Source organism: Delphinapterus leucas, chromosome 15 (genome assembly GCF_059928025.1).
Source record: "Delphinapterus leucas isolate spDelLeu-1000000601 "Yukka" chromosome 15, BTC_Dleu_Yukka2, whole genome shotgun sequence".
Taxonomy (NCBI): Eukaryota; Metazoa; Chordata; class Mammalia; order Artiodactyla; family Monodontidae; genus Delphinapterus; species Delphinapterus leucas.
In genome coordinates, this window is record NC_143143.1 from 84,108,581 (window position 1) to 84,121,036 (window position 12,456).

Genomic DNA, 12,456 nt, shown 5'->3' on the forward strand with positions numbered 1-12,456 from the left:
GAGGGCTTTTTAAGCGTTGGGTTCACTCGGTTGCCAAGCTTTGTGTATTAAAAGAGTGAAAACTAACTTTAGTTTGTCACTCTGTAATGCCCGGCCTTTCATATGCTGTTGAATTATGCATCGGTTTTGAAGTTTCTTCAATAAAAACTGGCGAAACTTGTTTTTTGATATAACACAGATAAGGGGAAAAAGCTTTCTCCGCGCGAGTGTACAAATCTAGTGGGAACTAAAAATTTTGTTGAAGGTTCTACTTTATAAACCATTTTGAGAGGTTTCGAAGTGTATCATTTGGTGTCAGCTTCCGTGGTGTTGCAGGTTACTCATTAGAAAACTAAGCACGCGCCGTCCTCTTTCTCCAGGCATGGCTGGCCGTTGCCTTGGCGGTCAGCTCATCTGAGGCTGATGGAGCCTTGGGAGCTGCTTCGCACGGGCCGGGCTCTCCAGACGGGTGAACCTGTCTGCGCTGAGGTTTCCTCCTGTGGCTGTGTGGCTCCTGGTGGGCGGGCAGGCTCGCTTAGGAAACAGACGTTCTGGTCGGAAGGTTGGTGGGGACGGGGAAGTAGGGCAGGAGAGGTTGCACGTTCTGAGCAGGTACGGCCCTCAGGCTGTCTCCTTGCTTTCCCCTTCACTGTGAAGCAGCGCTGTCCACGGAAGGGCAGGACGTGCTCTCCCCGACGTGGACGGGGACACCCTCACGACTCTCTTCTCCCCGCTCCTTTCTGTGGGTCACATTCTGCACCACGGGCGTGTGTGTCACCAGACGCACAGCACTGGACTCCGTGGGTTGTTTCTGCGCTTGACACCACAGGGCCAACTTTCCTGTTTCTACTTCAAAGGTTGAGTTTCTTCTTGTTCCCAAATTCAGAGGAGGTAGAAAACAAGCTTCTTTGGGACCCTCGGTTCCATCCCTGCTGGCTGTGGTAACTTTAGCCAGGTGTTCGATTTCTTAGTGAAGGAGCTGTGCGTTCATCCAGAGAACTGTGTCCGGAAGCGAGAGGCTTCTGTTGAAAGAGTGGGTCCTTGCGGTCAGTGGAAGGAGAAGTAAGGAGAAGCGGCCCACAGGGATCTGAAAGCAGAGCCTTCTGCCTCTCCGGCGGCCTCCGTGTGATGGCGGGTCCCCAGCGCGGGCGTTAGCGAAGCCGGGTAAATAGGGAGCTCCGGGGTCATGGGACTCGCGTGGATTGAACCCGCGGGAGCTGATGGCAGGAATCGTGGTGATGGAGCCGGTGGCAGAGGTGTCGGGTGTGTGGGTGCAGCCAGAGGCCTAGGACTGGAAGTGAGCGAGACGCGATTTGGGATTTTGGGGAAAATGACGGCCTTTTTTCCCTCCTCTCTCTGTAGGCAGAGCAGTATCAAAAGAAGAATCGGAAGATGCTTGTGATTTTAATATTATTTGTCATCATCATTGTCCTCATTGTTGTCCTCGTCGGCGTGAAGTCGCACTGAGCAGCGTGGGGTCGGTGTGTGAGGCCCGCGTGGACCCGGGTGCGCGCGCCCGGCGCCCGTGGGTTCCTGCAGAGGCGCGGCCCCGGGCCCGTCGGGGCCGCGAGCGTTTCCATGGACTCGGCCGCACAGTCGTGCTCACGCGAGGGGAAGGGGCTTCTGGTTTTCCTTCACTGTCAACACTTGAAGGACCTTGGATACTGCTGCAGATTAGAGATGAGTTCTCTCTTCAGTTATAATATATTTTTTTTTTAGAAAGAGAAAACGAGTTGAAGGTTTACAGGCCTCCTCACGCTGTTCAATATATTATATCTGTATATGCTATTTTTTTAGCAGTCATGTCTGAGCAGCATGTTAAAATAATTTTTGGAAAAATTTTTTTTAAACCATCTGGTTTTTAAGAAATTTGGTACCAAAAATTTATGAGTAAAGGCAAAAATGCCTCTTCATTTTTCTCTATATATTTTCCAGTTGAAAACAAACTGAGAAGTCCTTTAAGAATTTGTAATCCATTCCCCATTAACTTAATTTAGCTTTTCCATCACTGTTAATGATCAGAGTAACAAAGTGTGAAAAAATAAGAAACCATCATTGATGTTAATTAACACATTTAGATGGACCAGTTAAAACAGCTTTATAAGTTTAAATTAATTGTAAATGGAGTATTCCTCATCTAAAAGTTGTGCACTGCATGTTCTCCTGTAACCAAAAGGGGTTACTAAACAAAACCACCTAAATTTAAAAGTTGGTGATTTGAAATAACCTCACATTGAGAGGAAGCTCGGTAGTGTCGTGAAAGTCACCGGAAGCAGCCAGTGTGTCCCTGTGCTCGTCCCCAGCCATCCTTGCTCAATGCATTGCTTATGTACTCACTGCTTAATGACCTGTTCAAACCAGACACCATTTAATGAACTGTGAATTTACACAGAGGCCATTCTAAATGGGTCACCCCATATAGGATTAGTGGGTCTCAAATTATTAACCACACATCACTCCATTTCAAAGTAAAATATTCCACCAGTGGTTTGATTTATTGGCCCTTCCATTGCCGCTTACCATGCCCAGAAAGTGGGCATATTCTTGCAATTTGTGAAAATCTTGCCTAGAAAAGCCCCTCGTTTGTGTGAGCGTGAATCAGATCGCCAGTGTAGGACTTTGTTGTTTACTTACCTATTATCAATATGGTGCTTGAATATATTCCTGGACCTGTGGAATAATGTGGAAAGTGATGATAACTTTGAAAACTGAAGTTGTTCATGTTTTAATTGGTCTTGAGACACCAGTATTGTTTTAATGGTCTTTGCATCATTTTCAATGGCTTTCCATGATTTTTACCTTTCTTAAAATGTTTTAAAAGAGCATGATCTCATTAAATGTGCTGCCGTTTATTTGGACCAGTCACATAAAATGTCTCTCTAGGATTGACTTTGAAGTTATTTCCAGAAATTTAAACTCAAGTCCCGAGATTCAAGTTGTCCAAACAGTTCATGGGCTTAAAACCCAGACCCCTGCCCCAGCCTTCCCCTCCCAAGTGGTTTACGACACGGGGCAGTCACTGGTTTTCTTATTGCTGATGCGGCCGTAGGAGGGTCTAAAGGTGACCCTGGCATTTCAGGAAATAGCACGGCATTCCCTGACAGTTATTTATTGGGAAAGAAGGCCAGGGGATAAGAGGCCAGCCCCTCCTCGATCGCCCCTGAAACGGCGGGGGGCTTCTGCGGTCCTCGAGAGTAGCCGTAGGCGTCTTTCGTCTCAACGGTTTTGACCTCATGGAGTCAAGCTTCTCCTAGGAGTGGGGCTGTCGAGATGAGGGGCTTCCCTCCCAGACAGCCTGCGATGGTGATATGGGTTACTGCTGAAGCTTTTCAAGTTTGAAGGAAAGTGGCCCATTAAGAAAGGATCACTGTTCATTTGCATTTATTTTCAGTGAATAGGGTGACTAGAGTTGGGTTTTTTACCCAACTCATTTGGGTAAAAGTATGAATCTGACTAGGAATGGTTTGAAGGATCCTGTGTGGGATCCGGGCAGCTGACTGGATCCAGTGCAGTGCCAGCTAAAGCCCAGCCGTCCGCTGCCACCACTGTGGCCCAAGGTGGGGAAGTGGCCCTGAGCCCATGCACCGCAAAACACTGTACTTGCTCTGTTGAGCCTTCACTTGCGGAAAGCGCGGCAGCGTTGCGGGGGGCGGGTTAGTACTCAGCGTCCCGGCACCTGAGGGTCCTTCTCGCCCTCCTTTTCCTGCCGGCAGCTCTGGTGGCGGTGATGGCCTGCCCAGTTTCTCCCCTCGCCTGGAGCGCGCCCCGAGAAGAGGACCCACAGGGAGGGCTCCTCGGGGCGCAGCCCGGACCCCTGCCCCCTGTAACGTGCCCTGGGTGGCTCTGTTGACCAGGGCTGGAGAGGGGGAACGTAGACATTAACTGTCAGTTCCCCAAAGCTCCTGATCTTTCCCGGGAGATCGTAACTGAAAGCTACTGTCTCTTGTTTTATTAATTTGGGGTTGGGGGGAGGTGCTGGCTCGCCCACCATGGGTGTGAAGCCGCATACATCTCTAATTTAACGAATTTACTGCGTTCTCTGCTAACTGAGAGAGCATTATTTATTTGTTTTGACACAAGCGCTTTCAGTGTTTTATCCTGGCTAATGGCTTCTTAAAGGTAATAAAACCCTTCCAACCTAATTGGTCAGATAAGACTTTTTTTCTTGTGTGCTTAAATAAAGCAATTAGTGAAGCGCTTCTATCTAAAATGACTTTTTTTGTCCTTTTTTTAAAACTAATTTACTGTTACTGGAAACTTTTTGTACAATAAAGCAGTCGTGCAGATTAAAGAACATCCTGCTATCCTAGTATTAATTTTAACGATGGGGCACATGTTTTCTTCACGTGCGTCTGTGTTTCGGGAGAGCCTGGCCTGTTCTGTGATCGTTTGGGCTGATGACTGTTTGTTTTGTGCCGAGGCCTTTGTCTCAGTGTCTGAGAGTCCATCTTTCTGTCTAATGGGTGCTTTCAAGGGGACCAATCGATTTGCTGTCCACTATACAAAAAGGCAGATAATTACTTTCCTGATGAAAATGTATGCTCTCTATACATACCAAGAAACACTGGAGATCTTAGATAAAACCGTAGTTACGTGTGCCTTTTTGAGAAGTAATTCGTACACACGGGCTCCGGGAGACTTGAACTTCTAAATGACTTTGAACGTTTCCCATCCTATTAATCCGAAAATTTCAGGGGTGGTGTTTGCCAGTCGAACTCAAAGCCAGGACCGTAATTCCCCTCGAACGTGCTGGGCTCCTCCAAGGCCGGGATGGTTCTCTGTTAACTCATCGCTGACTCTCACCCGTGCATGCCTGGCGAGAGATGCCATCGGGGCGCACCGGGCGTGTGTCTTCTTAGCTACACCCCAGGGTCCGCACACATGGAAGCGGGAGCTGACTCTGCAGGCGGTCTCCTTGGGCACCAGGCATTCAGTCCTTGGAGGTCGCTGGTGCCCCAGGCAACACGGTGTCTTCGGAGCCCGCTGATCCACTCGGAAGAAGCAGCCTCCTCTTCCTGTGCGCTCCCCTTGTCTTTGGACTAGAACCACAGCCCCCCAGCTTGCTTATCAGCCATTGGCTCTGTCCACGATCAAGTCCACTCTCCGAGGATACACACCGAAGAAACGCTCCATCCTGATGGGGCCGCGGTAGAAGCGGCCACACGCGTGGGCTCTGCCGGACGCGTGTGTTCCTTGAGCGGTAGCCTCGTGGGTCGTGTTCCCGCTGAGGTTTTGGTGGCCTTCTCTTGAGGTGGTGCTCCAGGGATGCGCAGGTACAGTGATTGGAAACACTGCTTGCTGGGCAGAGAGCTCCTTGGGTGCTGGCCCTCAGGCGTGACTGTGTCGCGTGTGGGCCGTTGGGTGGTTCCTCTCGGGGACACACACTGACGGTAGGAGGGCAGGCTGCAAGTAGTTGCCCCTGTCAGTGTCCTGAGCGCCTTCTCAGAGCTGTGATGGTAACCTGGAGTCGGAGCAGCCTAGAATCCCTCCTGGTTTGTCCGTCACACCTGTGTAGCCACAGCAGAACGACTCACCCAGCCTGCCACCATCTGCTTCTGCGTTTATTGGGTGGCGTGTTTCTCTACCTGCTGGCTTATTAACTCTGGTCATCAGGACCCCCTGTCCTAGTCAAATGTGGGACCCATGCGGAGAAACTGGCTCGCTGTCTCCACAGATCGGACACTCATTAGTCGGGTGTAGGGAGGATGGGATGGTGCTAGTTCATCGGCTGGTTATCCTAAGTGTCCTCTCCTCCTAAGACTTAGAGGGGCACACTCTTGTTTGATGTTAGCTACACTCTGAAACTCAGCGCTGTGCACACGTGGACATGTGGGCCCGAGGTGTAGATCCCTGTGTGTGTGAGCCCTTTAAAAACTCCTAGTTTCCTCTCTCCAAGTTCCCTCGACCACCCAGATGCCACCTCTAACCTTGCTGCCTGATGTTTTTGTTTAGTTTTGTTTTTAAATTGGGAGACAACAACCCCCTTCGAAATGATGGGTGTTAGAACTAATGAGGGTGCTGGTGCGGGAGTGTAGAACCTCTGCACGTCTGAAGGTGCCTCCGATTCAGGACTTGGAGTTGGACGGTGGGCATCAGCCGTGTGCCGTGCGCATCCCGTCCCCCGACTCCACACCACCCCCACGGTGGTCTACTGGTCCGTGGCTGGGTCTTCTTCCAACACAAAGGGACATTCCACAGCATCAAATGGCAGGGATTTGTGTACAATTATCTGGTCAGTTGAGGCAAAAGAAAATAACCATTTGTCCAATTGTCCAAATGAGCTCTCTGGCCTGCCCTGAATGTTTAAGATAATTGTGTGGGGCCCCGTTTCAGCTCTGTAATCTGGCTAAAATGGATCATTTAAGTGAGACTCCACTCAATGCGATGCACATTTAAATCGGGCTTAGTTAAGCTAGGCCACTGGGTTTAGTGATTTCTGTTTGTCAACTGTTATGCTAAAATTGCTTCTTAGCTAATTGTCTAAATTCCGTCGTTAGGAATCACTATTTCTCTCATTTTGTAATTGTTGTAATGGAAGCAGAAGGGCTCTGGTTTGCATCATTTGGTCTCTTTTGCTCAGAGGAAGTGCTGAGGGAATCAAATGTCTGTTTTTGTTTTTTTTTTTTAAACTTGGCCTTCTGATTCGGCACCATAATAGACCTCCATTTTCCTCAGCTGTTAGGGAAATAGAGCAGCCCCCCTTCTCCCCGCCAAACCTCCCCCTTTTCCAGATGGGGAAACTGAGAGCTGACAGAGGGTTTGCCAGGGTCACAAGACTAGTGGAACGCATGGCGGGAACTAGAATCTTAGACTTCCCAATTTCCAGACCAGTACTGTTTCTGCTTACGCCCTTTTCATTGTTCATTTCTTTCCCTAAAATTAAATGACCTTCTTCCAGAAAGATTTAATGGTCAAGATGTGATTTGGTAAAAGCTTCCTCAAGGATTTTTTTTTTTTCTTATTACAAAGATTAGAGCAGACTGAGGCTAAGAGAGATTTGCCAACAGCGGTATGTCATTACCCCGAGCTCAGTTTTTCGTGTAATTGGTGTGAAGAGCTGGCTGCCGATGACTAAGGCTGCCGCCCAGCAGACAGCAGTGCTGTTTTTGTGATGTGCCTCGGTGTGCGTACGTGTCCATCGGCGGTTGTCCGCATAAAAGGTGTACGTCTGCATAAAACGCTGACCAAGATGGATCATGTCATGTTGATGTTGTAAATAATAAAAAATAGTCTCAAGCAGAACTGATTTTACAGTTGCCTGAGAATGTAGCGCTTCATTTCCACGATAGGCAGTGGCTAGAAATTGATTTTTTTGAATCCAATTAAGCCTCAAGGTTGGTTATCCATTTAAAAGGTCGGCTGAGTTAAACGATGACAGTACCTTCAGTTCATGCTGATAATTAAATTTACACAGGACTTCAACACTTAACGTCGTGCCTTGTGGAGGCACCCGTCGTGTGTTTTTGCACAACAGCGGCAGGCGAAAGTCCCCGGCGAAGGTGCAGACACACAGCACAGATCATGCACCCTGACTTGCTAAGTCCCAGAGCTGGCTGCCATGCAGCCCTGTCACTCCTTCCCCTCGGACTGCCGCAGCCCCCCGCGCCTGACACTGTACCCCGCCCACCTCTCCTCTCCCTGTTCTATGGCCCCAGGAGTACTGGAGGATGGAGAGTAGCCTCTCATTTAAAGGAAAGGGAAAAAAAAGAGGGGAACTCTTGGTATATACACAACTTGGTTTCACGTGCTGCTGAATTTATAATGTAACAAATCAATCATGTTTTAAAAACAGTACTTTATAGTGCGTACTTACGTTTTAAGAAAAAGCCTTCAGAATGTCTTTTTATGGTTCTCATAGGTGATGTTTAAGTGTTACTGAATTTATGAAGATGTTAGGAGAACCCCAGACCTGATTGGAATGCGTTTTACTCTGTTTGGGTTATAATGTCACTCAAGTTTCGTAAATCACCGAGAAGGGATAAGTGATCTGATTTCAAACCTAGCATTTTAACCTGCATGGTAATAATACATGCAAGGTTGCTGCATCTTTGTGCTTCCCATCCATGACTAGGAACCGGCCCAAAATATGGAGCCTTCCAGAATCAGTGAGAAAAAAATACTGAATTTCCTTCTCATGGGCCTTAAAAAAAAAAAAACCCAAGGATTTCTGGTTAATTTTTCCCTCCCCCAGCCTTACCTCCACACTGCTCAGCTCTACCAAAATCATGAGCAACAGATTCGGATTCGTTCTCACTTTTGAAGAGATCCACATTTAGATACTAAGATAGACGTGTTGCCTTACACAAGTGTTTCTGCAAAAAAAGTGTGACTCGGGTTTTTGAAGACTGAGTCATTTTCGAGGCACTCGAGAAGCCTACTACTTCAGAGGATCCTATAAGGGAAGCTTTTCCTAAAGAAACGATTTCTTGATCAAAATAAACACGGACCCCTCATTTCGCTTTCCTATACATCTCCATTTTATATGCTGAGTTTGCTTCAAGGAATGTAGAACCACGTTTGGTCTGTTAATGATTTCTCTCTTACTTCCTTCAGCCACCCCATCCCCAGGCTCCAGGTCTTCAATATGCCCTTGAAAACTTTTACAACCACAAAAATAATTTTGCAGGTGTTGAGAAGTAAATAGAAATTTAGTTCCCGAGACATGAGGGTCATTACTATCTGACACTTTCCCCTTCCTGGGAGAATAATTTAGGCTGCTAGCACGGCCAGGGAGCTCCGAGAGCAACTCATTCAGCCCTCATTTTACCGAGAAGCCCTGAAAACTGATGTTAAGAAGGCATGCTTTTTGTTGTTCATAAATGATTCCACTAGTAACGTTTTGATTAACACATTCTGTCATCCCACTGATCCTGGAAGGTAAAAACAAACACAGGGCTTGAGATGAGACGACAGAATGTGCTTTTAAAGCAGAGCGCAAAAGATGACGTGCAATATGCTGTCTTTTGTGTAAGATCCGTGAATATATATAATCTTTTTTTTTTCAAAAGGAAACAAGAAAGATAAACTAAAAAGTAATAAAAATGGTTACTGTGGGAGAATGTGGAAAGGGGTGGGACAGGAGATTTCTTTGAGCATTCCTTTTCACAGCTTCATCTCTTGAACCATACAAATGTTTTACGTGTTCAAAAACTGAAAATGTAAAAAAGAACTACAAAACAGCTGTAAAACAAAGAATGTTGCCCGTCATCCAGTTCTACCTACCATACACCCTGAAAGGAATTCAGGGTGGAGATCAGGAATGAGGCCCTCTGTGCTCTGGGAAAACAAGGAGAACAGACCCTCAGATAACTAGATATTTTCAGGAGAAAATTTCATGAACCTAGATTCTTGTATCTTCCCATACTTAGAAAAGTGCTGAAATCTTGAACTGAGGTATCTGTTCCTCATGACTAATAGTAACCTTCTACCAAGACGTGTGCTTGATTGCACCTACTCCTTCTCCAATATCACATATATACTGACACCTCCCCCCACCCCACCTCTTTGGAGCAGTTCCTCAGAGCTCCTGGGCTAGAGTCCTCAGTGAGTCCCCAAATAGAACTGAACTCACGGCTCTCACATTGTGTGTTTTTACTTCAGTTGACCCAGCAAACCCTTACGTTGAATACAAACAGAAACATAGGAATCTAGATGGACGTCAGATAGACAGACCACACAGACACGAAGTAAACTTTGAAGATATCAGTGGGATACATTCTAAGAACATGAAGGAAGAAAGGAAGGAGGGAGGGAGGGAGGGAGGGAGGAAGGAAGGAAGGAAAGAAGGAAGGAAGGAAGGATGGGAGGAAGGAAGCTTGATGCGGTAGGTTTGTTGTCAGGAGTGGACGCTATTTGGTGAGAGTTGTAGGAAAGAACAACTGAGTGTCCCTATAAAACAAATTCTACTGCTGTCCTCTAGAAGGATTGGGAGCAGTGACACCCAAGGAGCTGTGAGCACACCTGGAATGCAGTTCTGGGTTTCTCCATAGGAAGCTCTTACTTTCTTACCGGCCATTCCCCCAACCAAAAGGAAACAGGGTTCCTTGGAAGTGGCTGGCTGTAGAGGTGGGGCAAGGAAGGCACACTGTGAGCCCGGGGGTCATCTTATTGTTCCAGAAAGGACAGAAATACACAAAAACCGATAGGGACATGGGAAAAAGACACAGGAACCTGCCTGCTGGGCTCTCACCGGCCGAAGTGGGGACGCTTGGAGCAGAGACGCTGAAAGATACCCACTTACGTATGTCCTCAGTGGGGGAAAGGCCGGCATCCTGGGCTTGCAGCCACTGCAGTCGCCCAGGCCCTGTCTTGGGGTCAATGCTCTTCTGTCACCATCTTGAAAAAGAGGCTCCACATTTTCATTTTGGCCCTAGACCTCCACAGGTGATGGGCTTCTTTACTCAAGAATACCAGGCAGGGCTTCCCTGGTGGCGCAGTGGTTGAGAGTCCGCCTGCCGATGCAGGGGGCGCGGGTTCGTGCCCCGGTCCGGGAAGAACCCACATGCCGCGGAGCGGCTGGGCCCGTGAGCGTCCGGAGCCTGTGCTCCGCAATGGGAGAGGCCACAACAGTGAGAGGCCCGCGTACCGCAAAAAAAAAAAAAAAAAAATACCAGGCAGCAAGTGTAGAAGGGATGAGATAGCTGGAAAATAACCATGCTGCAACCAGTCCTTGATGCAGGCAGAGATCATTATTGGATTTGAAAGCCATGGGGGAAAGGTTGTCAGGAAACAGAACATTCTCATAGTCTCAGAGTGTCACTCCATGCATTATAAAGAGGAAGCTGATTTCCATTCTATTCGGTATAAAGGGGGAAGTATACCTTTACCATGAAGAGATCTGGCCGACCCCGCTTAAACCAAGTTACCAGCCTTGGCCAATAAGGCGAGACAACCTAGGTTATGCGGTTCCTGATGGGGCCCAGTGGGAAACACAATGTGCACTGTTGCCAAAAACATCTAACCCGAATCTAATCATAAGGAAACCATCAGAGGAGTCCAGACCGTGGGGACCTTCTGTGAGACGCGTCAATGTCAGAAAAGACAAAGGCAGGGATTGTTCTGGATTAAAGGAGACCAAAGAGCCTTGACAACCAAGCAGAACGCCTGATCCTTACTTGGATTCTGGATTTAAAAGGAAAAGGCCATGAAGGACATTTTGGGGACAAATTAAAGAAGTTTCAATGGGAACTGCATTAGATGATAGAATGGCTTCTGTGTTAAATTTCCATGGCTGTTGTCATCATGGGGGCTGGTGTCCCTGTTCCTAAGGGAGATGCACAGAGGCATTTAGGGTTAAGTGTGTGCAGCTAACTTTACATGATGCAGAGAAAAATACCTATATATGCACCCATACACATCCATACACATATATATGAACCTAGGTGAAAGGCATATTCATTGTACTGGTTTTTCAACTTTTCCATAAGTTCATGCATTTTTCAAAAAAGTGTTTAGGGAAATGTGATTTTTATGGCAATCAGTTAATTTTCAATCCTTGAGGGAACATACAAATCTTCTAGTTGGCACGTCTGACGCAGTATTTACAAAATGTAACTGGGAGGCTCCCTGAGGTCCAGGCGTGGTGATGGAGGGCACACGCTGGACACAGGCAGCCTCCAGGGGGGTTGTGCACGGGTCACCCACCACCTTTCTTGGATGGGGGCTCCCTTGCAGGCCAGCTGCTCCATGGAGGGAGGTGGCTGGAGCCGAGCCTTCCTCTGCATCCTCTGGGAACAAGAAGCAGCAGGTCCTTCTCAACCAGGAACAAGCCCTCCCTTGATTTCACGTTGGTCCTGACTGAGGCACGTCCACTGGCTTTCAGTGGCCCGCAAGGTCAAGTCCAAAGGCCAGGGCTCAGCATACACCTCACGCACACTTTATGTGCAGCCACGGGAGCCACGTTGGTTCCAGAATGGGCCCTGCCCGTTAGTAGTACTTTGGGTCTTCGCGTGAACGATTCCCTTGTCAGGGATCAGACTGGCTGGCACACCTGCCCTCAAGACCCAGCTCAAATATCTCATCCAAACTCAGTCTTCTCCCAGTGACTGAATTTCTTGGTTTTACTGCTGTGTTTGTTCCTTCACCCCTGTGCGCACGTGCACACACACACACACACACACACACACACACACACACACTGCTGCACATCCCCAAAGCCTGACCTGGCCTGAAGCTCTTCAGAACTGGTACTCATATGTTTTGATTTTATATAGGTAAACTCTGGCATGAAATTAACACAAAAATGCACATCTCATACACAGAGAGCCATCTTACATGATATGACTTAAGTATTATGTTCTAGTGTGTAACCTGTACCAAAAAACTTCCTAATATGTCCTGGGAACTTTATTCTGATTTCTTCCAGAAGATTTTAGTCTTTTCCTCAACTCCTAAATTAAAAGTCTGAAGACCCAGTTGAGTTTGGAATGAGTTTCAAGTCATCAAAAACATGAGTTACTTCTTGGGTTGCATTAAAGA

The 12,456-nt window shown here is 47.5% G+C and overlaps 1 protein-coding gene across 6 annotated transcripts in view; it reads left to right on the forward strand.

Moving 5' to 3' along the window:
* Positions 1 to 12,456, forward strand: part of STX16 (syntaxin 16) — a 33,779-nt gene extending 21,323 nt beyond the window's left edge. For 4 of the 6 annotated variants that reach the window (XM_022597368.2, XM_089897110.1, XM_089897111.1 and 1 more), the window contains one exon: positions 1,342 to 2,775. In XM_022597368.2, coding sequence (XP_022453076.2) covers positions 1,342 to 1,446 — 105 coding nt within the window. In that variant the 3' untranslated portion in view covers positions 1,447 to 2,775. Of the gene's footprint in view, positions 1 to 1,341; positions 2,776 to 12,343 lie in introns of those variants that run through there. The other 2 variants (XM_089897108.1, XM_089897109.1) reach the window with 2 other exon arrangements.